General features: G+C 46.7%; 2 protein-coding genes across 4 annotated transcripts in view; both read left to right on the top strand.

The window, feature by feature from the left end:
• TMC3 (transmembrane channel like 3) overlaps positions 1-6769 on the top strand; it is a 41137-nt gene extending 34368 nt beyond the window's left edge. The window contains exons 18-22 of the mRNA XM_015453172.4: positions 45-170; positions 910-988; positions 2198-2240; positions 3820-4075; positions 5851-6769. Of these exons, the coding sequence (XP_015308658.3) occupies positions 45-170; positions 910-988; positions 2198-2240; positions 3820-4075; positions 5851-6694 (1348 nt within the window). The 3' untranslated portion in view covers positions 6695-6769. The remainder of the gene's footprint in view (positions 1-44; positions 171-909; positions 989-2197; positions 2241-3819; positions 4076-5850) is intronic.
• An 8018-nt stretch (positions 6770-14787) lies between these two features.
• STARD5 (StAR related lipid transfer domain containing 5) lies at positions 14788-26543 on the top strand. 3 transcript variants are annotated; one of them, XM_005560275.5, is made up of 6 exons: positions 14788-14947; positions 15613-15662; positions 16023-16155; positions 19105-19222; positions 20060-20153; positions 25127-26543. In XM_005560275.5, the coding sequence occupies exons 1-6, from the start codon at positions 14849-14851 to the stop codon at positions 25272-25274; spliced, it is 642 nt and encodes a 213-aa protein (XP_005560332.2). In that variant the 5' UTR covers positions 14788-14848; the 3' UTR covers positions 25275-26543. The 3 variants fall into 3 exon arrangements, with proteins under 3 accessions (XP_005560332.2, XP_073852624.1, XP_073852625.1); XM_073996523.1 differs by lacking the exon at positions 20060-20153; XM_073996524.1 differs by lacking the exons at positions 15613-15662; positions 16023-16155.
• The last annotated feature ends 1411 nt before the right edge of the window (positions 26544-27954 follow it).

Below are 27954 nucleotides of genomic sequence, written 5' to 3'. Positions count from 1 at the left end.
GCCAAGAGCAATAAAATCTGGAGTTATGTTTTTCTTTCTCACAGTGGACAAGAGAAAATTTATGACATTGTGTCAGAAACGATTGAGAAAGACTTTCCCGTGTGGTTTGGCTCCGTGGTTGGGCACATCAGTAGCCCCGTGGTCATCCTGCCCGGGGTACTCCTGCTTTTGTGAGTACCACACCTGCCAGCTTTGGAGGGACTTCTGTGTGTTTGGCCAACAAGCAAATGCTGCTTTCCAATAATTATATAAAATTTATTAGTTCATTCAAAAATCACTTAGGCTTAGAGCCTGATGATCTCAACAGGGACTCTGAGTCATACACCAGAGTCACATGAGGCACTGTGCCATGGAGACACAGCCACTGGGTCTCAGTGAGGGGCTGTGAGGGAGCACTCCATTGCTGTCGAGGTGGTTATTGATCCATCAACACCATTTGGTTAATTACTGTGATCACTAGAATGGGGCTGAATGCCATTATTATCATCATCTCATTTTCCAGAAATTTAAATAATCCCGAAAAGGAATTTCACAACTCGGCTGAGTAGCTTTGGCTTGTTTTGGTTTAAAGGAAAAAAATAAAAGTGAGTGGATCCTGTACTCTTAGCTTGATAGACTGCAAAACTTCTCCCCCATTTTCAGGTCTTCCCTATTGCTATCACTAGCACAGAATTCCAGGTCAATGAGGGTGCTGTGGAAAGCCAGGAAAAGAAAACAAAAGCGGCCCCTTCCCAGTGCTCACTGACTTGAGAATTTGCTGATACATTTTGTCCTTAGTGGAGGGTCAGTGGGTAGCCCACATCTGGCCTGGGAGCCTCTCATTCCTGCCAACTATCTGCAGGGAATGTGGTCTGAAAAGCAGAAAAGCGAGTTGCAGTTCACTCACTGTCCTGTGTTGTTCTGTCCCAGCATGCTCATCTATTATCTCCAGAGCATCGCACGGTCGCTAAAGCTCAGCAACCACCAGCTCAAAATGCAGATCCAAAATGCAAGTATTTAATGAACTTTGCTATTATGAATGTGTGTCAACCACATGACTGATGTCCCACCAGCATGGGAATACAAGTGAGGTCACATCTTCAAGGTTCTGTGACTCTTGGCCACCCACTAAGGTGCAAGGCCACCAATCCCCAGAAGTCCAACAGTTATTTCTAAGACTACCCAAGGATGGCTCACCTTTGCTAGGAAGAAGCCTGCTCCTGTTTTTCTTCCTTCTCAAGGGAACTTGCTGCTGCCTCAAGCCTTTCAGTGCCCTCCTGTGACCACCCCAAGCCCTCAGTGTGCCGGGCACTTCTGCGAGCTCTGGTAGATTGGCAAGGGAGAGAAAGGGCCCCTTCCCAATCCTTGTCAACTTGGGCATCTGAGCCCAGCAGCACTGTTTGTCCCTAAAGCCTCACCTCTTTCATATCCTTTCATTGCGGCTGTCATTACCTTCTCTCCGCGGGGCTCAAACCCTCTCTCTCAGAGCAGTCCCAGGGAAACACACATTCCCAAAACTTCCACAATTTCTCTTCCTCCACATACCCCAGGTGTTCCCTTAGTGCCCTGGGTCCTCCAGACCCCCAGGAGGGATCCCAGGACTGGGATGAGGCCAGTGAGGCTCCCAAAGCACCACATTTAAGGAGGCTCTGTAAGTGTAATGCTGACTCTGTCCTTTCACAGCCCTGAAAATAAGTACCTCATGAAATTTGGCGCCCCAGATGCCTCCCTGACCTCACCCATGCAAAAATACTCCTTCCACTTCTATCAGGAAAAAAACAAAAAACAAAAACCAAAAAAACCTCCCACGAACATCAATTCACGCAAAGAAACACAAATTCGCTTCTAATTTGAAATTCATTTGGAGTTACAAAGGCCGTTTTGGTGGAAACATACATCTCCAGTGTTGTTGATCTATATTTTTTTCTTTGTGATTCAGGCAAACTATTACGGGCAGAATCTAAACATGGTCTATTAATTAGCTGTCCCTAAATAAAATTGGCTAGGCATAAAACTTCAGCTCTCAGGTATCTGCATTTATTCACTCAAATAACAGGCCCGAGCCCAGAGCATACTGTCCACAGGGGGCAATAGTAGTACAGTCATGGTCCAAGGTAAGAAGTATGGCATGTAAATCTTTTTTTCTTCCCCCAGGAATAATATTTGTTACTACTTCCTGCTAAAGCCAAAACAAACATGCATATCATTTGCATTTTAGGCAAGATCAGAGGATAAGAAAAAGGTTGCCCAGATGGTAGAAGGTAAGTATTTCTGCTTCTTTTTTTTGTTTGTTTTGTTTTGAGGCAGAGTCTTGCTCTGTCGCCCAGGCTGGAGTGCAGTGGCGTGATCTCGGCTCACTGCAACCTCCATCTTCCAGGTTCAAGTGATTCTCTTGCCTCAGCCTCCTGAGTAGCTGGCATTACAGGTGCATGCCATCATGCCCAGTTAATTTTTATATTTTCACCATAGTTGGTCAGGCTGGTCTCAAACTCCTGACCTCGTGATCCACCCACCTTGGCCTCCCAAAGTGCTGGGGTTACAGGTGTGAGCCACTGTGCCTGTCCTAATTTTTTTTTAAATGCGGAGATCTGCTGTCTCAGTTAGTGGGCATTTAAAAATATAGCCATTTAAGGTAGTTTGCGGTATACTACCAATAAAAATTCCTGATAACCTGTGGTTTTTCACAAGTAACTAGGCACAATAAAATAAAGTCTAGGGATAAAAATGTTGTTCTAAATCTTCAATTTTTATATCATATCCAGGCCCATGAATAATCCCAAAACATGTGTAAAACCAGAAGGAAGTATTGAAGTAGGAGAGGAAAATCAGCACATTCATGTGGATGAAAACCCGAAGAATCTCTTTGGTTCACTTTTGTGTACTTTCTCTCCGTGGCCCATCTCTTCCTTGCAATGTTCCCTCTCAGGTCCCTTCCCTGAGCCTCCTTAGGTTCTGTCCTGTCCCTGCAGAGCAGGGAGAATGGAAGCATGTGGTGTAGAAGTGTGCTGTGGCCTGAAGGGAAGAAAGTGGGCAAGGGCAGCTCGAAGGAGACGAATCTGTTTCTCAGGACCACTAGCAGAGTGCTGTGAGCCAGAAGGCTTATTGGGCACCATTAACATGGCACAGCGTACATGAATGAGAATGGGACCCAGAAGGGCTTTAGGGGCTAGCTCACACAGCTGTTGCAATACTTCACTAATTGGAAGGGACCTATTCCTCTCCAGAAAAATGCCCGAGCAAGAGCCCTAAGGCCTAAGGATTATGCTTGCTTGCTCCATCAGCTTTTCAGAGAGAAGCCTACAATTGATAATGATTACTGAAAGTGGCTGTGGCTCACGCCATAAAATGCCTCTCTAATTGTCATCACTTATTTGCCCATTAAGCATAATTAAATTTAGTTCAGGTCACCTTCAAAAGCCAGAACCCACATAGACTGTTTCAGGATAACAATAGCATTGTCCGGTGTTCATTTTTCAGCTCAAGACCACATCTTTTTTCAGAATGCATGTGAACTGTTTCCAAATAATCGTAATTGTTGTGTAAGCTTTATTATCTCCATTGAATAGATAAGGAACTGGAGCCCCATATCTGTTAAGTACTTGCTTTGCTTCATGGGAGCATCAGATGGAGCACTATAAAGCCCTGTGTTCACTTGATTCCTCCTACACTCCCAGCTCCAACTTTCAGGGATGAAATCATTTGAATTACAGAATGTTTGTTGCCCACTGGTTAGGTGTATTTGTAAGTGAACTCAATTGTTTGTGGACCAACTCTTGGATGTCATAAAACTCTTGCAACTCATGACACCTGTCTTCTCACAATGCCTCCCTCTCCCTGCAGCCCGAATCCAGACCCAGGAAGAAAGCACCAAGAAGCTTCCAAACAACAGTGATCTTACCAGCCAGCTGTCCTCAGCGCACTCGGGCACACCCCAAAACAACGGCAACGTGGTCCATTTTGACTCAGGGAGCAGCAAGGGTGGCAGGATAGAGACAGTCGCACAGTCCATGCCCCAGAGCCCCAGGCCAGGGGACAGGGCTCCTAGCTCACCTCTCCCTGGAGTCTCCAAATCCAGGCTAGAGCATGAAACTAACAGGTGAGGCTCCACTGCAGCACAGATGAAAACCTGGAAAGTGAGAGGTCTGAAGGCCTCAGCAGCTTCAGGAGGCCAAGGCCATTAAATTCTAATTCTCCCAGAAGACATGGGGTCAGGAGACTGTGACAGCTGGTACTGAGAAGAAATGGAGGCGGGCTGGGGGTGTCAAAGTTTATCAAACAGGACAAATTCTTCCTCCTAGGTTATCTGCCATTTAACTTGTAAGCAAACCTTCTAGTCAACCTAGGATAAACATTTGTCTAGGCTAAGAAAATAACTGTTTATTTTTTAGTTCCACACTGGTCGTATTATTGGCAAGATCTTCCATATTTTAGCTCTAGTCTGGTCAAGTTATTGGCAAGACCATTTATGCATTACATGGGGTCAACGAAAGCAGTAGATCCCTTCCTACTTTAATGGAGGTCGGACCCCTGGAAAGATGAAGGGGATAGACCTGCAGTGGCCCAAATTCATTTGATCTGAATGTAGCACAGCGAAAGCAATATAGATAAAATACAGGGGCTCTCTTTTTTTTTTTTTTTTTTTTTTTTGAGACGGAGTCTCGCTCTGTCGCCCAGGCTGGAGTGCAGTGGCCAGATCTCAGCTCACTGCAAGCTCCGCCTCCCAGGTTCACGCCATTCTCCTGGCTCAGCCTCCCGAGTAGCTGGGACTACAGGCGCCCGCCACCTCGCCCGGCTAGTTTTTTTTTTTTTGTATTTTTAGTAGAGACGGGGTTTCACCGTGTTAGCCAGGATGGTCTCGATCTCCTGACCTCGTGATCCACACGTCTCAGCCTCCCAAAGTGCTGGGATTACAGGCTTGAGCCACCGCGCCCGGCCAGGGGCTCTCTTTTTTAAAGATAATGACTAAGTTAGCAAAGAGCTTGAAGTCTTCTTATATAAGGAGTTGTCTGCATGTCTCTGTGGGTTCTTGACAAGGAGAAAGGGTTCAAACACTCCTTGGGAGGCCACCAGTGGTCAAGCCACAGCCACCATACAGATCAAGTCTTTATCAGGAAGAACTTCTTTGTTTTTTTTTTTTTGAAAGACAGTTTCGCTCTTGTCACCCAGGTTGGAGTGCAGTGGTGCAATCTCGGCTCACTGCAACCTCCACTTCCCAGGTTCAAGCAATTCTCCTGCCTCAGCCTCCCAAGTAGCTGGGATTACAGGCACCTACCACCACACCCGGCTATTTTTTGTATTTTCAATAGAGACCGGGTTTCACCATCTTGACCAGGCTGGTCTCAAACTCCTGACCTTAAGTGATCCACCTGCCTTGGCCTCCCAAAGTGCTGGGATTGCAAGTGTGAACCACTGTACCTGGCCAGGGAAAAACTGTTTAATATGTACAACTCCCCTCCAGCCACCCGTGGAAACTCAGAGAAGTGCTTGAAAAGTCAGACAGCTGCTTCGCAGAAAGGATGAGAAACTGTGTTCCTAACATGTGCTTCACAGACACTAGTCCCACTATGTGCCTCCTGACACAAAGAGGGCTCTGTGATGAAATACACTAGCACAGTACCCCTCGCTCTGCACTCTTCATGGAGACTCACATGTACCTCACTGATTTAGGGTTCTGAAAATGCCAGTAGTAAACAAAACTGTTTAGCCCAGTCCCCCAAATGTCTCTGTGCTCACAATCCACAGAACACCCACTATCCAGTTGGAACCAGCCTCAGTGAAAATGCTCAGAGAACCGCTGACAGCTCACAGTCCTCAGGTGTGGGGCTCTGAGACCACCAAAGCCACAGCTACTTAACCGCCCCTGTCTTACAGGTATCTGCATGGTCTGTGTGCAAGCACCAGCGACCTTCACAGGAACAGATCGCGCACACCTATGACATTTACAAAGCACATCGAAGATGTACACTCAGAACCTCTTTTCCGAAAAGACTTTCAGCAAATGAACCCACCTTACCGTGGACCAGAGGCCTCGACTTTGGTGACACAGGGTCCCAAGCCCCACACCCCCAGATACTATGTCATTAATGAACGTGACTCTTACAAGAAAAAACATCTAAATGTCTGGCCAGAAAGACATTTCAAGATAGATGCTTCAGGTGACATTGTGGAGCTGTACCCTAGGAACGTGCAACAATATGCATCCTGGGTCCCCCGCCAGCCTCCCTCCCCACAGCTGAGTGAAGAAGAGGAGGAGACGCCAAGGAGAGATTGGATCAAACAGTCTCTTCCCCCACGCTCTCTGATAGACCTCCGTCGGGCTCCTCATTTTTATATTGGGGAGAGGTCCGAAAGTCAGAACCTGGCTCCCAAGCACCAGGGAAGGGTGCACTACAAGTCGTGGAAGGAAGATTTTGAGGGTCACCTTGAGAGGCCAGCCTATGTGCCCAAAAAGCCACGATCCCGGAATTTCCAATACCCACAGCCCCCTCTGAAGCCCAGAGGGAAGCCCAGGTTTGAGCCATCCCTCACGGAATCTGACTCCGTGTCAGCAGCATCCAGCAGTGACCAGCAGAACAGCAGTGCTGACCAGTACCTGCAGGTCACCCACAGCCAGGGCAGGTTCCCGAGGTCCGTGGGCCAGCCCAGCAGGAGGAAGGCCAAGTCGGGGCAGGAGCTGACCATGGATCTGGATGACTTGATTTGTTCAAATGTCTAGGCTTCCTCCAGTGTCCCGTTCCTAGAGGTCAGGCCCCTATTGGAGTGCTGGGCCGGCACATGGCATCTCCCTTTCTGGAAAAAGAGGTGAACACAGTGTGTTAGAGACCTGAGGGGCATGGCCAGCCGCTGCTAGCTGAGGCTCTGAGGCTGACAGGGCTACAGGTACCTATTCTACAGCTACTGTTAGCCAAATGTATCCGAGTTAGGTGGTACCAAAGTATGTTACCAGCAGCGAATCATTACGTGTCTGCAGCAACCTCAATACTTGCCTCCTCAGAAGAATTTGGCAGAGGGGCACACGACAGAAGGAGAGACTGAGGCAACTTTTAGAGCAGGCATGAAAGTTTACTGAAAAGCTTTAAAGCAGGAATGGAAGAACGTGAAATATATTTAGTAGAGGGGCAAGCAGGCGACTTGAGAGATCGAGTGCACCATTTGACCTCTGACTTGGGGTTTTACACGTTGTCATGCTTCCGGTGTCTTGCGTTACGTCTCCCCCATTTTTCCCTTTCTTCCCTTGGGGTGGCCTGTCCGCATGCGCAGTAGTGGCCTGCTAGCGCTTGGGAGGGGAGCATGCGCAGTGTGTTTACTGGCGTTGTGCACATGCTTACTCAAGGTTCTTCCCTTACCACCGGAATGCTCCATTTTGTCTTTTAGTGCGCATCCTTGAGCCCACTCACCCAACTCCTGACATTTCATCTGGAAGCTGCTGACCACCAGTTTCAGGTTTTTTCTGTCTATTGAGAGACTATCTTTCCCTGGTGCCAGCTGTGACCAATTATTATTTTAGAGAGACAACTAACAGCCACCTGACCATCACCTGATGGTCGCCTGACATTCCTGGGGGTTGTGTTGAAGAAGGAATTCATGAATTTTACAAGTATAATCAAAGACAACCAAAAATTTTTACTTTTTCCTTCAAAAGCTAAGTGTAGTGTAGCTCCCCAATAGTATAAGTTAAAGAAGAATACTAACTGCCTGTTTTTCCTTCTGTGCTCAGCAAGCCTTATCTGTACTTGCTAGTTTCACATTCCTTGAGGCTCAGTGAGTTCCTGCGTCACCTCCCTAGTGCAGCTGCAAAATTACAAGGTTGATGCAGAAACATGGCTTCCAAGGGATGTGGAACATGTAGTGTAGATAAACGTAAAAGACTGATCAACTGCCTTTGTTCTCACTTCTGTAATACGCTTCCTGCCTCATGTAGCTCCTGGCCACTGACTGCTTAAAAGGTGGCTGCTTTCTTTGTCCAGGGCTCAGACTTTCCTGGACAATAGTCCTACTGAGCCAGGTGATCACCTTTTAATAAAGAACTTTCCTGAACTCACTCTGTTCGGTGTCTCCCATCTTTGTCCCACAACATTTCGTTGGCAGGAGCCCCCACTGTTTGCTCATGTCTGACACTACCCACTGCCACACTACCACCCATGCGTGGATTGTTTCCTTGGGGCTCTTTGCATCCAGAAGCACATCAGGCTATCATTTCAATGAAACTCAGTGCTTTGCCTCCTTTTGGGTTGACCACAAATCATAAGCAAGCCAGATATCTCATCCTGCCTGCTGAAGCCTCACCTGGGATATCGGAATGATACGAGTGAACTGTTTGTATTGCAATGCTGTCTTTCAACAGACAAAAGTCATCTTCTCTAATAAGCACCCCAAATCAGGTGGCCACCCTTAAAGATATCACAATGCTTAGTTTGTATGAATAATCAGTTTAGTAATGACAAGAGTAAATAACATTTATTGAGAACTTATTTTACTGTGCTAACTGGGCAGTATATCTGTATTAATAAATCAGGACACTTAGATTGGAAATAATCCATGATTTATCCCTAAGGTTTACTGGTTTGCTTAACTGGGAAGGATGGGAATCAAGTTAGCCTTAGGCCCAACTGGAGCCAGGGCATTAAAGCATCCTCAGGAATCTCTTTTCACCTCTCTGCTCTATTTTGATGTTTGTTGACCTCATTTTCTCCTACTGGCAACAGGCTTCCTCCATGTAGTCAATGGAGAAGGAAATCACAGCCACAGAAAATGCCGGGTTTACACCACCCAGCCAGTAAGTCCAGAGGGAAGAACAGCGCTGTTTCCCCCCACACCCCCTGTCCCCTTCACATCATCTTCACCTTTATGGGCTGATGTCCTTGGATTCTTCTATGGGCATTCTGCAGGGTTTGGGCAGCAGTGTGTTCAATCTGCCATGGTTAACCAGGAGCACACCCTGATTCAAATTTCCAGGATAACTCTCTTCACTCTAAATTGTGTCTTTTAAACATTTGTCTCTTCCACCAGATTGTGTCTTTGCAGCAAGAATGGTGTTGTATTCATTCTGCATTCTCAGTAACTGACACTTAGATATTGTATTCGTTTTCTATTACTCTATAACAAATTTAGTAGGCTTAAAAGAATGCAGACTTAGCATCTCAGTTTCCATGGATCAGGAGTCCAGGCCCAGCTTAGGTGGATCCTGAGCTCAGGGTCTCACCAGGCTATAATCCAGGTGTATGCCAGAGCTGGCATCCCATTTGAGGTTCAGAGTCCTTTTCCAAGCTCAGGTGATTACTGGCAGAATTCATTTCTTTGAGGTCCTAGGACTGAGGCCCTCCACTCCTAGAGGCTGCCCGCAACTCCCTGCCACAAGGCCCTCTCCACAGCATGGCTGTTTGCATCCTCAAAGCCAGAAAGAGAGTGTTTCTTCAGTTTTGAATCTCTTTCCTTCCAGGGAAAGCCTGAACCCACTTTTTAAAAGGGCTCACCTGATTAGGTCAGGCCCACCCAGATACTCTCTTTTGATTAACTCAGAGTTAACTGAGTGGAGATCTCATTACATCTTCAAAATCACTTCACTTTTACTCTATCTGGGAGTAAAATATCATCATATACACAAGTGCCAGCATACTGAAGGGAAGAAGATTATATAGGGCATGTATACTAGGGAGCAGCAATCTTGGAGGCCGACCACAGATAATAAACATCTGTTGAACGTGAATGGGTGAACAAATAAATGAAAGAATTGTCCTGATGAATGAATCACAGGGTTATATTCTAAGATATATCACCAATTCTAAACAGAAAGAAAAGTCCAGTGTAAATACCAGCATTTTAAAAGTACACACAGATTAACACCTCTCCTGAAATTTAGGAAAAGGAGTGGACGTATTTTCAAATATCTTGACATGACAAATCCAAGAGGTTGCAGTCTGCTCAAGATTCAATGTTCTACAATGCCATGGAAATGTGCTTTTGAGATAGAGATGCTCATGGGAGGTTCATGATGATGGTCCCCTCTTCCAGATGCTTGGTCTGGGACTGTGGCCTCAAGCTCCCTGGGACATTAAAACATATTGTGGAAAAGGCTGGCCTTTCCTCCAGACACCTGTGGGAGCACCATTGTCTGTGTGGGAGTGGGGAGGTGCTTCTTTAGGACTTGAGGACAAGCAGGTCCTGAGACATTCCTAAGAAAATTTGAGAGTGGCCAAACAGCCTTGAAAGTATGAGTATCACTCTCCAAGGCACAACACAGCTCACATGCACTCTGGCACTTACTGTTGGGTTAGATCTTTAATTTAATTAAATTTAAAAGACATAGAATAGTGCAAAGTCTGCTGGGACAAGCACCAATATTCCTACTGTCAGGGTCAACAACTGCCAAGATTGGAATTTTATTTCCATTTAGCCATTTTGTTACTATTAATAATACAGAAAATATTACAGATACAGTCAAAGCCTACTCTAATCCCTACACAAAGTCTCATTCCCTTCACACTAGGAAGAGTTTGGAGTACAGCCATTGACCAATCGTTTATAGTTTTATATGTTGTATGTGTGAGTATGTATAAGTATCCATAAACAATGTGTAAGCACATCTTAAGAAAACAGTATTATACTGCATGTATTAATGCACATATTTATATTTTTAGCAAAAAAATAGACCAAACTCGTTATGACTGTAGCAAAGTATTTCATCGTGTGAATAAACTATATAATATTGATCCTTTTTTTTTTTTTACTGATGGACATTGAAATCATTTCTACTTCTTTGCTGCTGAAAATAATGTTGCACTAAACATCTTTTATATGTCCGTCTTCATGTATCTTCTTGGCACACACATGTGCCAGTGTTTACTTAGAAGTGAATATCGGTCCTCCAAAAAGAGAAATCCCTAGCTCATAAGAGATGAGCATGTTCATTTTCACTAGCAGCTCTTTTATTAGTCCTCACAAGTCCAGACGTCTGTGCACACTTCCTCTAGAGCATGAGAGGGCTATTTCCTTATAGCCTCACCAAGGCCTGATACTGTCACACCATCTCATTTTTGCCAATCTGATGAAAAAATTATAACAACTTATTTTAATTAAATTGCACTTTTGATTGTTATCATCTCTTCCTAAGTCAACTGGCCATTTGCATTTCCTCTTCTGAGAATTGATTGCCTAGTCAACACCTTTGTTCATTTTTCTGTAAACATCAACCATCATTGCTGTGAAAGGAGCTCATAAAGCTCCTGACAAAAGCACCACATGATAATCAGTTATCCCTTTCCCTTCCCTGAACTCTAGCCCTTGTCTAAGTTGCAGGAACAGAAAGCCACAAACCTACCCTGTCAAAATGCCTTTGCATAACTGTGGTTTCACGACATTGCTTTGTATTTTAGCAACAGCCCACGGGGGTGTACGTTTCTGCCTTTGGTCAAACTATTATTGAGGACATGATCCACAGCATTATTAAAATCTCTCCTAAAAACACCTACATAACAAACTCCTCTCAGGTCTCAAAGATCAGACTATAATATCCATTAAAGAGTGAATTCCTTTCCATAAGAGTAGTTCAGTAAATATCTTAGTAACCTCAGAATGCTTCCTTTAGTCACCCCTTTTGTCTCAGAATTCACGAGTGCCAGGAAAATCAGAGCAAAGTTTTCTGCACATCTCTAAAAGACTAACTTCCCTAGCCTAAGGTAATATTTTCCAGCTACTCTGTGTGTGTGTGTGTTGCTTCTTTTTAGAGTTTGCAGGTTGTTGTTTTATCTTTGCACATTTCACACTTAACACTACATATACTCATAGGATGTAGTAGACAGTAAAGCATATGAGTAAACACGTGGCCTTTGGAAAGAGAAATCGGATGTTTGCCATAGCTCTGCCACTTCCCAGCTGTATGGCCTTGGATACCCTACTACTCCCATTGCAAAATAGTGCTGCGGTATTGTTGTGAAGTTAAATGGCCCAATACAGGTAAAGTGCTTAGGATAGTGGCTAGCAAGAAGTAAGTGCTGAGTAATGATTAGCTGTTGCTGAGTAAACAATAAACATAGACATGCTTACATTTGTAGATTCACATAGCATCTGCCCAAGCTAACTTAGTAAATATGCATGCAATTCTTCATCAGTGTCTAAGTGGAAAGCAGACACTGCACTCTATTCAGGGCCTTGTAAGATTGGAGCATGTGGACACTTGGGCCCATCTCCTCTATAGTTTGTCTGGTGGTGGTGTGAGTTAGAAGCTACTGGACTACCTACCCCCATATACACCTAATAAAAATTCAACTGGGACTTTGATGAAGTCTGGTGGACAACTGGGTGACTCAGAGGCCTCTCAGGACCTTGTGGGAAGGGCTCTGATCAACGGAATCTCCAGAGCTGTCATTCCTCCATCCCCTTCAGCTCCAAACTGCAGCCTCAGACAGACTACAAAATAGATTTCTGTCCCAGGCCCCTGGGAACCAGCTCTCTGTTCCAACCATCTGCTCACGCTGCCCCGTGCCAGCCTCCAGTGATAAAATAGATGAGTGGCCTGCTCCAAGGCTGCCCCAACCTCACCAATCTCCTACTTCCAGTTTGTCACAGGCCTCGGGGACAAACAGTTTGCTTCTCCAAATATTTTGTATATCCAGACGTTCCCATTTCCTAGGAGCAAAATAGTGCTACTATAGTCCTGCAGGGGATCTGCTTCACCCCCACTTTCCACCATCTGTGCTAGGTTATTTTGATGGCTACATAATATTCCACTAAATGGATGTTCTGTAACTTTGTTTAATATACTGTTAAATAGGTTGCTTCCAGTTGCAAGATTAATTTTATACATCTTTGTGCAGGAAGAGTCACTGGATCAAAGAACAAGTAGAGTAAAATTTTAATACATGTTGTTATTCTGTTCCCAGGAGGTTGCATACATTTATACTCTCATCCACAGTGTATAACTATTTCTCCATACCCTCACCAACATAGGGTGTAAACAAACTTCTTCATGTCTGTCCATCAATAGGTTTAAAAAAAGCCTCTCCTTGCTTTAATTTTTAATTCCCTAACAATGAGTGAGGTTCTGCATCTTTTTATAGCTTTGTTAGTCATGTCAATTAATTTTTCCACAAAGTATCTTTCCATGTCTAATGCATTCTTTTTGTCTATGGGGTTGTCTGAAAATTGCTTAATGATTTGTATGAGCCCTTGGTTCAATAAGAAAACTTATGTGTTAAAGTGTGTCCTGATTTTTTCTCATATTATCTAACTTTTTTTGAAATTTTGATGTGCTTAAATTTAATTGGGGTTAATTTACTAGTCTTTTATTTTATGGGTCCTGAGAGTATTCACATGAGTTACTTCCTTTGCTCTTCACAAGGCCATAGGGAACATTTGTTTGTTTGTTTATTTTTATTAATTTTTGAGACAGAGTCTTGCTTTGTGTAGCCCAGGCTGGAGTGCAGTGGTGCAATCACGGTTCACTGCAGCCTCTGCCTCCTGGGTTCAAGCGATCCTCCCACCTCAGTCCCCCAAGTAGATGGGATAACAGCCCCTCGTAACCATGCCTGGCTCATCTTTGTATTTTTAGTAGAGACGGGGGCTCGCCATGTTGCCCAGGCTGGTCCCGAACTCCTGGGTTCAAGTGATCTCCTGCTCCGGCCTCCCAAAGTGCTGGGATTACAGGTGTGAGCCACCAGACCCCACTAGGAACATTTATGATGTGTCCCATTTCACCTTGGAGCGAACTGAAGCTCAAAGAATAATGAGTGAAACTGGGTCTAGATCTTGAGCTCCCTAATTCCCCATCCAGGCCTTCTTCACAGCCTGGCTGCCCTTCATATCTTCCAAAAAGGTCTTTCAAGTTGTCATTTTGTTTACACTACTCTTCCAAACATTTATATCCAAAGTTTAAAGGAAACAATAAGTACACAAAAAAGAAAGATAAGAAACAGACCTCAATATTGACCTTTTCAAATATTTAGTTGGTGATAGCGCAGAAGAGGGGAAAAGGGGAAACCGAGGCTGTCCTTGCTATTCACACTGGGAAGACGCGACCCTGGCTCACTCTCCGCAGCTCCAGGGAAGCTGGAAGCAGAGAACTCCCATATCTCTAATAAAGCCGGGCCTCTCGCAGATGTCAGCGCATTGCATTGACTCCTGGACACCTGTACTAGAGGCCCCTCAGGCACCTCCAACTAAATATGCCCAGAACTGAACTCGGCCTATCTCTTCGCCATCTCAGGTAAGCTGCCAGGTGGCCAAGGCTGGGAGTCATGATGCTTTCTCCTTCTGAACATCCACAGTCGGGGGCAGAGACCTTCACCTTCCATCTCCTAAATACTCTACGATGGGTCCTCTTCTCTTCACCGCCACTCCCCGCACCCCTGCCCCACACCTCTCCCACCGTTGCACGCGCCCAGTCTCCACGCGCGTTTCCTCTCCCACCCTGCACCTCTAATGCAAATCGCACCACCGTCCCGCAGGCTGAAAGCTTTGGTGCACTCAGGACAAGAGTCCACGCTTCTTAAACAAACAGTCGACATTGTCTGCGACCTGGCCTGGCCCAACGGGTCTCCGTCATTGGCCATCTCAGAGTCCCGGGGCTCCAGAGCTCCTCCCACAACTGGACAAGAAGGAGGCGGATACGGCAGGACCTTACCAGGCACGCCGGAGGCTTCCGGGACCCGCCCAGGCGCTGACGCTAACTGGAGAGCCTGGCCCCGCAGTCTGTGGTGCTGCCAATCTTAGGGAGGCGGGATCCGTCTGAGGGCCTGCACCAATTCGGGCGCGGGGGCGGGGAAAGAGGCGGGGCTACGAGCTCCTCCCAGAGCTCCAGCTTTCAGGCACTCCGGATCCAGCGCCGCGGCTCAAAACACCAGCGACCCCGCGGCCAAGCGCAGTTTCCGGCGCAATGGACCCGACGCTGGCAGCCCAGACGAGCGAGGCTGTGGCCGAGAAGGTGCTCCGGTACCGGCGGGACACAGCAGGCTGGAAGATTTGCCGGGAAGGCGTGAGTGAGGAGCTGGGCGGGAAGGCGTCCCGGAGACCGCTTCGTGGAGCCCGGGTCCCCAGGAGCCCCCAAGCCACTCCTCTCCCCGTTGTTTTCTGCACCCCAATCCCCTGGACCCGATTGAGAGGCATTCCAATGGGGATTGTTTTAAAAAAAGATTGGGCCTGTTATGCTTACAATGACTTAAGGTGGTATCTGTTCCTTTCACTCAGTGACTTACCCAAGGTCACCTGGCTGTTGAATGCTGTTTAGGACTGGAACCCTAACACCAGCCTCTAAAGGCTTTACTCTGTTCATTACAGCGTGAACCCCTCTCTTTGTCGTTGCCAGAGGGTAGCATGGGGGTAGTTTTGCTTGACACTTCTGACTTTTAACAAGTAGCCCTGGGTTGCTCAAGGAAACAGAATGCATGGTGGCTTTTAGATAATTTGAAAACCACCCACGGCTCTTGGAGTCAGCCAGTTGAGATCTTTTTCTTCATCACATTCTGCTGTGGGGACAGCTTTGCCCAAGACTAGTCCCAGCTTTTCCACGTATGGGTTGCACAGCCTTGGAGAGTCGTATCTCTTGAGGCCTCTGACCCCTCTTCTGTAAAACAGGGGATTAAGCCAGGTGACCAGAGACCTTCTAGCTCTAAAATTCTATGGTTCTGTGCCTTTTGACAGAATGGAGTTTCAGTTTCCTGGAGGCCATCTGTGGAGTTTCCAGGGAACCTGTAAGTGCATGCCTTGTTCAAAGCTTACCAGAGGTGCCGCACCCTTCCTGGTATCTTTATGGGTTTGCCTTTTAAAATATTCAGATCAACCCTACAACCCGTAATCAATTGTCCTCCAGAAAAGCCTTACTGTTTTTAATGAAATCATTTTCAGCAAACTGTATTCTTGTGAAAGCTCACTGTCCATTTCTGCAGGCCTGAAGGGAGGTGGGGCTAGTAAGTTTCAGCCCCTTCTCTGCAAGCCTGTCCCAAAAGAGTAGTGACAGACATGGCATGGTTCACCTTCTAGTCCTTAGATACAATCACAAGATAAACAAATTTGATTGATGCATTGGGGTCAAATTCCTTTTTGTGCTCCAGGTACCGAGGAGAAGGCATTGTATATGGGACACCAGAGGAGGTGTGGGACTGTGTGAAGCCAGCCGTTGGAGGCCTACGAGTGAAGTGGGATGAGAATGTGACCGGTTTTGAAATTATCCAAAGCATCACTGATGTAAATCTTCCCAAGCATGTTATCTCCAGATAGTGTCTGGGCCCTGCTATAGTAACTCCCTCCCATTTCTTCTGGAAGGGGTCCGTGATACCTTTTGTCAGGGGAATATGTCCTGCAAACACAGACTGCCCACTGCTTGCAGCATTGGAGGCCAGCCTCAGCCCAGTTTCCTGGTGGGAAACGTCATGATTCAGATAGGCAGAGAAGCCCCAAACAGAGTCTCTGGGGGTAGCATACCTGTTCCTTGTGTGGGGCTGCTGCACTAGGCGACACAGGACCCTCAGCCCCTGGCACCCACTTCCCTGAAGCCTGGGCCAGTAGCAGCCCCATGTACCTGCATGACCCCAGTTACCCTCTGGTATGAGGGTCTTCACGCTTTTTGCTTACATGCTTCCAACAGATTTTTGGGAAATTATGCATCATCCTCACACATCCAGTTGACATCTATTAATAACATTTAGTTGACAACTAAATTTTTATAAGTTGCAAAGTGTATCATTTTTGACATGTAAATATCAGTTTTGAACAAAGCAATGACATTCTTTTAGATGTATCTAAATAATATATAAATTTTTATTTAAAATACATGAACAAAGTTTATTAAATAGTCAGAAATTGTATGTAACTGTTTTCCTAGAACTCAAATTTCCATTCCACGTAGCCCTCTGAATTTTATCCTAATTTAATACATGGTTGTTCTTGGAAGTCATCATGTTGCATCATAAATATGCATAGAAATGGAAATTTTTTTAATCATATATTTCCTGTAATCATGAGACTAATTTTTTTTTTTTTTTTTTTTTTTGAGACAGAGTCTCACTCTGTCGCCAAGCTGGAGTGCAGTGGTACGATGTGGGCTCACTGCAGCCTCCGCCTCCCGGGTTCAAGCAATTCTGCCTCATCCCGAGTAGCTGGGACTACAGGGGCACGCCACCATGCCCAGCTAATTTTTGTATTTTTGGTAGAGACGGGGTTTCACCATGTTAGCCAGGATGGTCTTGATCTCTTGACCTCATGATACCCCCATCTCGGCCCCCCAAAGTGCTGGGATTACAGATGTGAGCCACCACACCTGGCCAAGACTAATTGTTTTTTTTTTTTAATTGGATTGAGGTACAAGTGTAATTCATTAAAATAACATGATTATATTATAAATTCTGATAAAGAAATATTAAATGTGACAAGTAAAACATTTTGCATCTTTAGCTGAGATGAATGGGAGCTCTCTAATTAACTCATAAGTCCATGAAAAGATACAAACTTTTCAATAGACAACTGCAAAGTAGAGGGGAAGCACAGGCTACTGGTGAGCTCAGGTTTACAAAAAAGTGGAGAATTACCAAGTGGTAGCTCTTTATCATTTAGTGAAACAATGAAAATATGGAGAAAGGGCTTTTCCTTGCAGACTGGCATTTTTCAGCATGCTTTTGGCAACTCTCAAATATCCTAATTCTAAAATAGATGATGGATAGATAGGTGGATGGATGGATAGGATACAGGGCCATGCCATGAGTTTGTCGCATTTATGACATGCGCTGCTGCTGTCTTCAAAATTTCTTTCCAAAGTTCTCCTCATCTTGGTTTCCAGACACTATACCTCAGGAATGATGCCCCTGGGGGCAATCATCAGAGGTGGAAGCAGTATAATTTTTTTTCAAATTTTTCATCACTTCTGCCATTACTGTTACAGAATACCAGAATTTAGAAATGACAAAATTGCCTTGTTTTTAACACCAAGTTTTGGAATGTGTTTAAGAAAGGGAAAAACATGAAATTCTAACACCAGTGTATACTGCCTTGATTACATATTGCAGCCAGCACTCCTAATTGTCCCTTTGCCACCCTGGAGGATTTTACACACTGGGACAATTCATGATAGGATGATTCTAGATGAATGGGCATATGCTGTGCTTTTCTTCAAATGGGAAAGGAGACCTTGTGTGCAGGTGCAGCCTGTTCCCAGGCAGGTCGTTAAGGGATGAAGAAAACATGGAGTAGAGTCATCTGGAAATTCATCCTCATTGCACCCATTGCAAAGTGCTCAAGTGCCCCCAGGCATCTCACGCCCATTTGAAGATTAATTTCCTGAGGCCAAAAGTGTCCCTGCTGAAAAGTTTCTCAGCAACACGTGGTGCCCCAAGTCTTAATACCTGAGGGGAAAGACAAAGAGATGGAGACCTTTACCAGCCCCACTCACCTCCCCTGAGACTTCTCCCTAGGACTGTTCCATCGCAGACCTGGCCTGTAGTTCTCCATTGTGACCCTGAGAGAGCCTGGGCCCCGCTCTCTTGCAGGATGGGATGAATGGGAGAAAGCCCAGCATCCTTGGTTTATAAAATGGGAGTGTGGACTACTGGGATATGCTGAGATTGAGTGAGGTTCAAGGTATTCCCTCCTGGGGCTGGGACTAGGGTAAACCAAAGAGTTGCCCCAGGCACAACATAGGAGGCTGAGCAAGTGCAGGGTCAGCCCTAAAAAAGAGTGGCCTTTCTTCCCTCTCCCTAGCTCTGGTCCTGTTCACATCCCATCTCCACCATGAGCTTCGTGCTGAGTTCCTTAGTCTCTCCAAGTGTCAGTTTCCTCACCTGTAGTAGGGATTAATGATACCTGTTTCTAAAGGTAAGGGACAACTGAGAGCTTTGTCCAGCCAGGCTCTTACTAGGTGCTCAATAAATGGTACCTCTTATGGTCACTGTGAGACATGACTTCAGCATGGCACTGGTCTGCAGCTAGATAGCTGTGGGCAGCCTGTGTCACAGCCCTCATCTTACAAACTGGGTGTATTTCCATGACACCCGGTTCCTGGGAAGATTTGCTCTGGATCTTACTGTTTGTAGTGCCACCCTACTGTCAGTCCTGGTACCTCTCCCAGACCTTGAGGGATGGAGTGGGAGTTGGGAGAAGATGTCCGGCCAGCAGTCACAGCTACATGCTTCTTTGGTTTGGCAGACCCTGTGTGTAAGCAGAACCTCCACCCCCTCAGCTGCCATGAAGCTCATTTCTCCCAGAGATTTTGTGGACTTGGTGCTAGTCAAGAGATATGAGGATGGGACCATCAGTTCCAACGGTGAGTGATGCCCAGAGGAGCTGCCATGCCTTCCTACAATGCTGGGCTTTCTCTTCTGCATCTCACAGTTCCTTAAGGAGAGCCAAGCAACCAGAAATCACCAGAAACTCACACTCTGAGTCCCCTACCTCATCTGGTTGGGTTTGAGGGGATTCAGGGCCATGGGGGTCTGAGGCAAGACAGTCCACATACCAGTAATTCTATGTTTAAGTCACGGTTTTGCCAGTGCCTCCCTTTTTTTTTTTTTTTTTCCTGCCGAAGCTCATGGTGTTTGCTGTAGACATGTAGGTTAGTTGGGTGGCAAAAAACTTGTGTGAAAAATCCATGGCCATGTCTTCTTGAGAGTTTGGGTGCTGTCCACTCCCTTAATGTCCAGTGAGGAGCAGGGCTCCTGCCTCTGCACAGCCCCTGCCATTCCTCCAATTCTTCTACATGAGAGAGTTGGATGCATCCATGCCTCTCCTGGCTGGGATTTGAGAGAGGCACGTGCCTCCTCCCACTCCCAAACCTTGTGTTCTAGAATGTTCTTTTCTCTAATATTCTTGACAAGCTTGGGAAAGCTATGTGCGTGTTTATGCGTGAATGCAGATGAGTGTGTGTGAGTGCAAGTGTGTGTGCATGTGTGTGAGTTTGTGTACACGCATGTAAGAGTGTATTTGTATGTGTGAGTGTAAGGGGCAGTAGGGTGGAAGTAGGGGGACCTCACGCCAAAGGGCAGGAGTCCGTCACAGACTCCAGGGCTGCAGGTAGTCCGGTCTGTGTGTTCTATGGCATCCCAGTGGCGGTGGCCTGACCGTCTGAAGTTGTAACTCACTGACATTCTGCACTGTCTTCCAGCCACCCATGTGGAACACCCCTTGTGTCCCCCGAAGCCAGGTTTTGTGAGAGGATTTAACCATCCTTGTGGTTGCTTCTGTGAACCTCTTCCAGGGTAAGGATAATTTCCTGCATTGAGGTACATGGCTCAGACCTAACCGTGCCTTCCCTGTGGACCTTCTCTGAAAAGGGGCACTTTGACTATGATTCAAAAGAAGAAAAATGCCTTACAGCTGTTTAGATTGTGACGCTACAAAATACTTTCACACACATCTGCGTAAGCAGAACCTCCTGAGAGTACCTGGCACATGGGCAAGAATTGAGGGGAGGCGTTACTCTTATTTGTGATGTAGGAAATTTTCCCTGCAGCCTCCAGGCTAAACAAATGTCATGGTCCATTTAGCAAATGAGGAAACTGAGGTTTGGGGAGATTCAGTGATGTGTTCTGACTCAAAGGCTAGGAGGTTGGCAGGGCAGGGTCTGTGCTCCGAGTCCTCCCTGAATACCCTCTGCCAGACAGGAGCAGCTTTGAAGATAGCAGTCCCCACCCCACATTTCACTCAGTGATCATCTCTCCTCAGCAAGGAATGTGGCGGAACTCAGGCCTAAAGGGCAGTTCTGAGACCACACTGTAAGTCAGCCTCAGAATTGACCCCGGGGACTCTCTATTCCCATTTGCCACAGGTCATGGCCAGGCTCTTGCCAGGAAATTTCTGTGTAATGAATTACCTGTCCCTCATTGATCCTGGGAATCATGCAAGTTGACAGCGAAAGAAACTGCACCTTGCAGGTGTGTCGCAGTGTTCCCTGCAGTCTCCACACAGATGCCTGGAGGGAAGGGGTCCGTGCTTCTACCACATTGTCCCAGGAGGTGGGCCTCGGCGTCATGGGATTATACCAAGCCCAGACCTAGCACCTTTATGTTACCCTCTTTGCTAAGCTGGCTTTTCAGACATCACATGAAGACTTTTCTTAGATGTAACACAATTTTGAGTTTGAAAATAGCACAGCTGTGCTCTGCCACACACAAACATACACACCTGTGCTTAGTTTCAGTTCTCTCAATATATAGGTGCCCTAGATGCCCTGGCCTGGACTCATTTCCTTGTCCTCTCCCACCTAGTAGTCAGATGCTAGGACTCACCTTTCAATGGTGCCGGGTCTGACAGAGAGGAGTTTTCAGAATAAGAGGCAGAGTCATTTCTTCTCAGGGGCTGAATCCCATTGCTGTCTTCTTTTTGGTGGAATGCACAATATAATGGGTAGTATCATGCCCATAGCAAAGGTATCACGTGGATTTTATTTTATTTTATTTTATTTTTGAGACAGAGTTTGGCTGTCACCCAAGCCAGAGTGCAGCGGTGCAGTCTTAGCTCACTCTTGGCAACCTCTGCCTCCCAGGCTCAAGCAATTCTCCTGCCTCAGCCTCCCAAGTAGCTGGGATTACAGGTGCCTGCCACCATGCCTGGCTAATTTTTGTATTTTTAGTAGAGCGGGGGTTTCACCATGTTGTCCAGGCTGGTCTCAAGCTCCTGACCTCAAATGATCCCCCCGTCTTGGCCTCCCAGAGTGCTGTGATTACAGGCATGAGTCACTACGCCTGGCCCAATTGCATGGATTTTGCTGATAGGTTGGTTGGAGTCCCACAAAACCCTGCCTATATGAGGGTTTTAATTCAAGTGTTGACTCTTCCAACTCCTGTCTACTTGATTAAAAACATCATGTGTTCTCAGTAAAACTTTCTTCCAGAGCCTGCTCTGTGCAGTTATTCTCATGAGGCTGTGGATCTGAAATCTGTGACAATGATTATTCTCTTATTATTCTGTGAAGATAGGCCTATTCTGGACGCTAGATTCAGCTGGCATTAATAGCAGCAGCAGCAGCTGCAAACATTTAGACAGCACTACTGTGTCAGCCACTATTCTAAGCACTTTGTATAAATTAACTATTTTTATAACACCCTAAGGCATTGTTGTGATCCTGATTTTTAAGATAAGAATGGTGGGTGCACAGAGAGGTTTAGTAACTTATCCAAGGTCACATAGCCAGCAAGTAAGAGAGACACAGTCTCATTCTGGCCATCTGGCTCCAGAATCTGGGCTCTTAACGCAGATACTGATGTCTCAAAACAGCTAGAGTATCTCTCCTCTTAGAACTTAGATTCCAATGAAGGCAGGAGGAGACAGACTAAACACAAATGTAAGTAGTTCTGTCTCATGGATGCTTTAGTAAGTATCAGATGTTAAGTGCCTTGGGGAAAACTAAACCCAGATAAAGGTGCCAGGGAAAGGTGTGAGTGGGTCGTCTAGGGGGTTTCCCTAATAAGACATTTGAACAAAGCACAAATGCAGGGAGTCTTGGGCATGTTGGTGGAGTGAGCATTCTGGCAGGGGTATGAGCAGATGCAAAGTCTCAGAAGTAGGAGCAGGAGCCAGCGCAAAAGCAGCGCCTCTGAGGAACAGCACAGAGGGAGGTGTTGTGTTAGCAAGGGGAGCGGCTAGGACATTCGGCCCATGAGGTAGCAGGGCCCACAGCCTGTTGGGGACTTTCCTCTGAATAAAATGGGAAGCCACTGGGGAGGCCTGAGCAGGACATGCCCTGACTTCAGTCTTAACTGCTGTGATGCCCTGCTTCCCCAAAGAGGGTGGGGACAGGGACTTCCTTCCATCTCAAAGCCTTAGCATCATCTGCACTGCACCCTCTCCCTCACCCACCAACCTCTGCCCATCCCACCTTTGCTAGGGCCTTCTCTCTCCTCTTGCTCTCTTGAGCAAGAGGCTGTGAGCAAGAGGGCAAGAGGACTCATCAGGGGTGAGGTGGTGTTGAGGCCAGAGGTAGTGGTGGTTGAGCTGCAAGTGACTGTGGGGGATGGGGGAAATGTGTTCTCAAGGTGGAGGAACCTGTATTTGTGGTCAAGGCAGCATTACAGTATCATTTCTGGAGCACTTGCTGGTGCTAAGTGTGCTTCACGCCTACTCTCATTAAATCCTTCTAGCAACCATAGTGGATGCCTTCATCCCAGCCTTTTCTGAGGGGAGACTGGGTGACCCACAACTCCTCTGTGCCCCCTGTTGCCCTTTCTGTTGTTGTTGTCACATAATGGTGTACATACAAGAGCTACCACTCACCAAGGCCACTGTGAGGAAGAGTTTGTCCCATCCCACACGGCCTCTCCCATGTTCCACCCACCACAAAGCCCAGTCCTCACCCAGAGGGAGACATGATCATGGAGTCTCATTTCTCACTCACCTGTTCATGTTTCTAAAGAGGATGCTGCTGAGAGGTGACGGGGGCCAGAGGAGGCCCAGTGGGAGGAGGAGCAGGGATGAGAGAGAAGGCCCTAGCAAAGGCGGGATGGACAGGGGTTGGTGGGTGAGGGAAAGGTGGAATGTGGATGATGCTAAGGCTTTGATATGGAAGGAAGTCCCTGTCCCCTGGAGTTCACCCTCTTTGGGGAAGCAGGGCACAAGCAGAGGAGAAAAGCCACAGCACAGAGGAGCACATGCTCTCCCGTCTTATGGATCTGTTGGCCCCCATCCTGCTCCAGGCCCGTTGTCCTTCTATATGACTTGGGGAGTGAGATTTTTTTTTTTTTTTTTTTTTTTGAGATGGAGTTTTGCTGTTGTCACTCAGGCTGGAGTGCAAAATGGTGCAATCTCAGGTCACTGCAACATCCACCTCCCAGGTTCAAGCGATTCTCCTGCCTCAGCCTCCCGAGTAGCGGGGATTACAGGCACCCACCACCATGCCCGGCTAATTTGTGTATGTTTAGTAGAGATGGGGTTTCACCATGTTGTCCAGATTGGTCTCGAACTCCTGACCTCAGGTGATACAACCGCTTCGACCTCCCAAAGTGCTAGGATTACAGGTGTGAGCCACCGTGCTTGGCCCTGAGGAGTGGGATTCTAAAAGGTCTCCAGTTCCAAACCTGTAGCCTGCATGATGTCAGGAAACATCTCATGGGCAGGCATAGAGCTACCTGGGGTTCCTGGTGAGGCTGAGGCTGTGGACAGTTGCATTCAAATAAAATGCCAAATGAGCTCCACAAAGCCCATACTACCTTTGTTGTCCTGGCCGTTGAGAAGTTTGTCACAGTGAAGATTGCTTCATGTCCCTACCAAGTTGTGTTCCGTCTCCACATTGTGTGCCCCTTTGATTCTGGACTTCCAGTCTGCATCTGTGCCACCTGCCGTCCTCTGAGCTTCTGCCCCCCCCTCCCCGGCCAAAATCCCTTCATAAGTGCTCAAATTATTCGCCAGTTCTCTAAATAGCGGTTCTCAAAATTTTGGCATAAGGCTTTATTATACCCTTAAATATATTTGAGGGCTTCATAGGGCCTTTGTTCATGGAGGTTATAGCTATCATTATTTGATGTATTTGAAATTGTAACTGGGAAATTTGAGAAATGTTAAAAATATTTTAACATAAAAATTCACTACATGTTAAATAACTTTATTTTTAAAAACTGTATTTTTTTAGAAACAAAAAATACCGTGAAAAGAGTGGCATTTTTACATTTTTGCTCATCTCTTTCATGTCAGCTTAACAGAAGCTCATACCTGCTTCTGCATGCAGTCTGTTGCAATATCACACATCATGTAACCTCCAGAAAACTCCACCATATGCACGTGAGAGAAGGCGAATCACGTGTTAGTGTTGTTATGAAAATAATGTTAACGTTGCAGACCCCTTGAAAGGGTCCCAGGAACCCCCAGGAGGTTGCAGACCCTAAATAGTGAAGGGCAGCATCTCTTCGTTCCTCTCAGGGCCTGGCACAAAGTGAGTTCTCCGAAAGTATTTGCTGAGTGAATCAGGCAGCAAGGTACTGCCTTTTTGGACTGGGAGTAGGGACTTCTCCCTCCCTGGAGGCTTGGAGAGGCTGTGGAATGCATCCCTGACGGGACGAGATTCCATCCTGAAAATGAGCAGGTCCAGAGAGGACCCCTGGGTAGAGGGCACAGCAAGGGATGAGACGCAATCACTGTATCATGGCCATTTCCACTGGGCTGGGCTCTGCTCACCTGCCTGGTGCTCATCCCCAGCATCTCTGCTGTAGATCGTAACACAGCTCTGCTGTTGCCTTTACAGGGAACCCACCAAGACCAACCTGGTCACATTCTTCCATACCGACCTCAGCGGTTACCTCCCACAGAACGTGGTGGACTCCTTCTTCCCCCGCAGCATGACCCGGTTTTATGCCAACCTTCAGAAAGCAGTGAAGCAATTCCATGAGTAATGCCATCATTACTTCTTGGCAAAGAACTCCCATGACTCATCGAGGAGCTCCAGCTGTTGGGATACCAAGGAGCCCGGGAGCATGCGGAGGCCTGTGTTCACTCTTTGGAACAAGCTGACGGACTACACATCTCTGAGAATGCCAACCAGAGGCGGCAGCCCACCCTTCCTGCCTCCTGCCCCACTCAGGGTTGGCATGCGATGAGCCATTCATGTGCTCTAAACTCCATCTGCCTGTTACCCAAACATGCCTCTCCTGGCAGGGTAGACCCAGGCCTCTAACCATCTGACAGGGACTCGGGCTGGACACCGTGTGATGCACTCTGGCCCCAAGCCTTTATGTGCCCATCACTCTCAGAGACCGCGTTTCCCTGACTGTCATAGAGAATCATCATCGCCACTGAAAACCAGGCCCTGTTGCCTTTTAATCATCTACAGCTCCCTCAGTCCTGCGCTGCAGACCCTCAAATGTATTTTTCTGATACAGATCTTGTATATGGCTTTACTGCCACAAAAGAGTTTTTTTCCTTAAAAAAGGTGTCAACTTGGAAAATAATGGTTTAAAAATGGGATAAACATTAAGGAAAAACACTTTCAATGTATCTTCCATTTGATGAATTTGTTTTTCTCTCTTTATCCCCTCGTGGTGGACTTCCATGCCCTCAATGAAACCAGGCAGTGTGAATCTGTTCCAGCCCAAATCTGCAGCATTAGGGATGAGTTCTTGGCAGTGATTCTGAACTGAGCATGTACTCACGTCTGCATGGGGAACTCTGGGGAGAAGAACCTTCTTTTTCTTTCCCCTGAGCATTTGCCTTTCCTTGTCTTCTTACTGAGGTGGAGGCAGGAGGTCCCTGTCTTCCAGGCCCTGGCCAGGCCATCCTGCCATCAGGAGAGATAGACGAGCATGCCTCCCTCTAGCAGCCCTGGCTGGAATCTCCCCTCCAGATCCTGCTGCAAGACTGCACAAACCCACAGGGGCCATGTCCACCCAGGCACATCATCAGAACCAGTGAGCACAGCCTTGCCACCTGGAAGGGGCCGCGGCAGCCATGCAAGTTTCTTTCCCTATCTCCGATCCAGAGAGGGATCCTCTAACATTCTCTAGCAACCTTATCTGCACCCCCGCCCCCTTCCTTGTAAGAAAGACCGCGTGTGTCTGACTAAAATCCCTTCACGTTGCATTTACCCAGGTTACTATTGCGCGTGCAGGATGTTTTCACAGTGTTCTCAGCCTTTGCTCCTCCAAATAGAAAACATTTCCCCTGTGTTACTGTTACTTCCCTATTTTTGAGTCCTGGGGTGACTGTCTCTTAAATGTGCCAAGATGTGAGCAAGCTTTAAAACACGACAGCTCAGTGTTAAGGGGGCAGAAAGCTTCCTCTTTCTGTGTTCTATTGCAACTACAGATTCCACAATCATGCCTTAAGATCTTTTAGCTAACACCCTTTTCAAGAAATCATCAGGCTCTTGGATTGACTTAGAATTCATTCATTCATTAAGTGCTTACCGAGTCCCCACTCTGTGGCAAGCACTGTTCTGTATCAACTTCTCATGAGCTCAGCCAATTCTAGGTGCACCAGCCAAGGAAACTTCATGCCTGCCCCCTCTGAGCTCCATACTCTGAGGTGGTGGTCTAACCAAGATGGGATCGCCTTGTCCGGCCCTGTGTAGCCAAGTAGAAGGCCAAACAAGTTAACCAGCAGGACGGAAACTGCTCTAAACCCATTATTCCTTGGGATGAATAGAACAGTGAGCTGAATGCCTGCTCTAATGAAGCCATTAAAGGGGTTTACAGTAAGGTTAGGAGCCCAGCTGGGTTTTCTGAGTCTACTGCTGGGAAACAGATTCTTCACTTCCTGTGGACCCTAGAGAAGCCATCGGATTGCATTAACATGGCTCCACTGATGATGGCCTGAGAATTACTACTTTTTGTGTTCCATCTGTTGTCCTTGCCAGGTCTTCCCCCACATCCTTACTTCACAGGATCAGGGGCTGAGAGGAGGCCAATACTCTGGCCCAGGCCTGGTCAAGGGATGCTGGTTGTTGCTGATGCAAAGGCACATTGCCTGGTCCTTAGCTTGGCAATCAGACACCCAGAGATGACCAGACCAAATATCCCTTTGGCCAGGCACTCAGGTATTCCCTATAATGTTGTGCACTTAAAGCATCTTGGGCTGACAGTCTCTACCAAATCACAGAAGGAAGGACTCAATCTGCCGCATCACTTACCAGCTGGATAATCTATTTACTGTACATTTTTGCCCTCATATCAATACATTGGCACAGAACCATACACTGTAGAAGCTGCTGTGATCACCAAAGGCAGTGTCCGTTTAGCCCTGAGCACAGTGCTTGGCATGTGGTAGGTAAGTAGTAGCAATTTTATTTGATACCCTTATATACATGCTGGTTCCTTCTGTCAGCACACCTGTTCACGCTTTGAGCTTGGTGCTTCACCTGGACTCCTCTGTTTACTGGCTCCACCACCATTCCCTAGGATTACTTCTCCAGTCCAAACAAAAACAATTTTGCAAATCTTTCATGTGACAAATGGTATATTTCATAAATGACCCCAGCAATATTTCCTCTCCCCTTAAGCCTAGGCAGGTTTGTGTCAGCTCTAACTGATGGAGTATAGTGGAGGTGGTGCTATGCGACATCCAAGGCAAAGGTATAAA

The sequence above is a fragment of the Macaca fascicularis genome, chromosome 7, assembly GCF_037993035.2.
Source record: "Macaca fascicularis isolate 582-1 chromosome 7, T2T-MFA8v1.1".
Classification (NCBI taxonomy): domain Eukaryota; kingdom Metazoa; phylum Chordata; class Mammalia; order Primates; family Cercopithecidae; genus Macaca; species Macaca fascicularis.
The sequence above is the reverse complement of the archived record's forward strand: the minus strand, read 5'-3'. Positions and strand labels throughout refer to the sequence as shown.

Bases quoted from the DNA above. Each gene is read 5' to 3' on its own strand.
- STARD5 (XM_005560275.5), top strand. From the start codon at position 14,849: ATGGACCCGACGCTGGCAGCCCAGACGAGCGAGGCTGTGGCCGAGAAG. The intron at 14,948-15,612 runs GTGAGTGAGGAG...GCCTTTTGACAG, and splicing joins GGAAGATTTGCCGGGAAGGC to AATGGAGTTTCAGTTTCCTG. The intron at 16,156-19,104 runs GTAAATCTTCCC...TTGGTTTGGCAG, and splicing joins TTATCCAAAGCATCACTGAT to ACCCTGTGTGTAAGCAGAAC.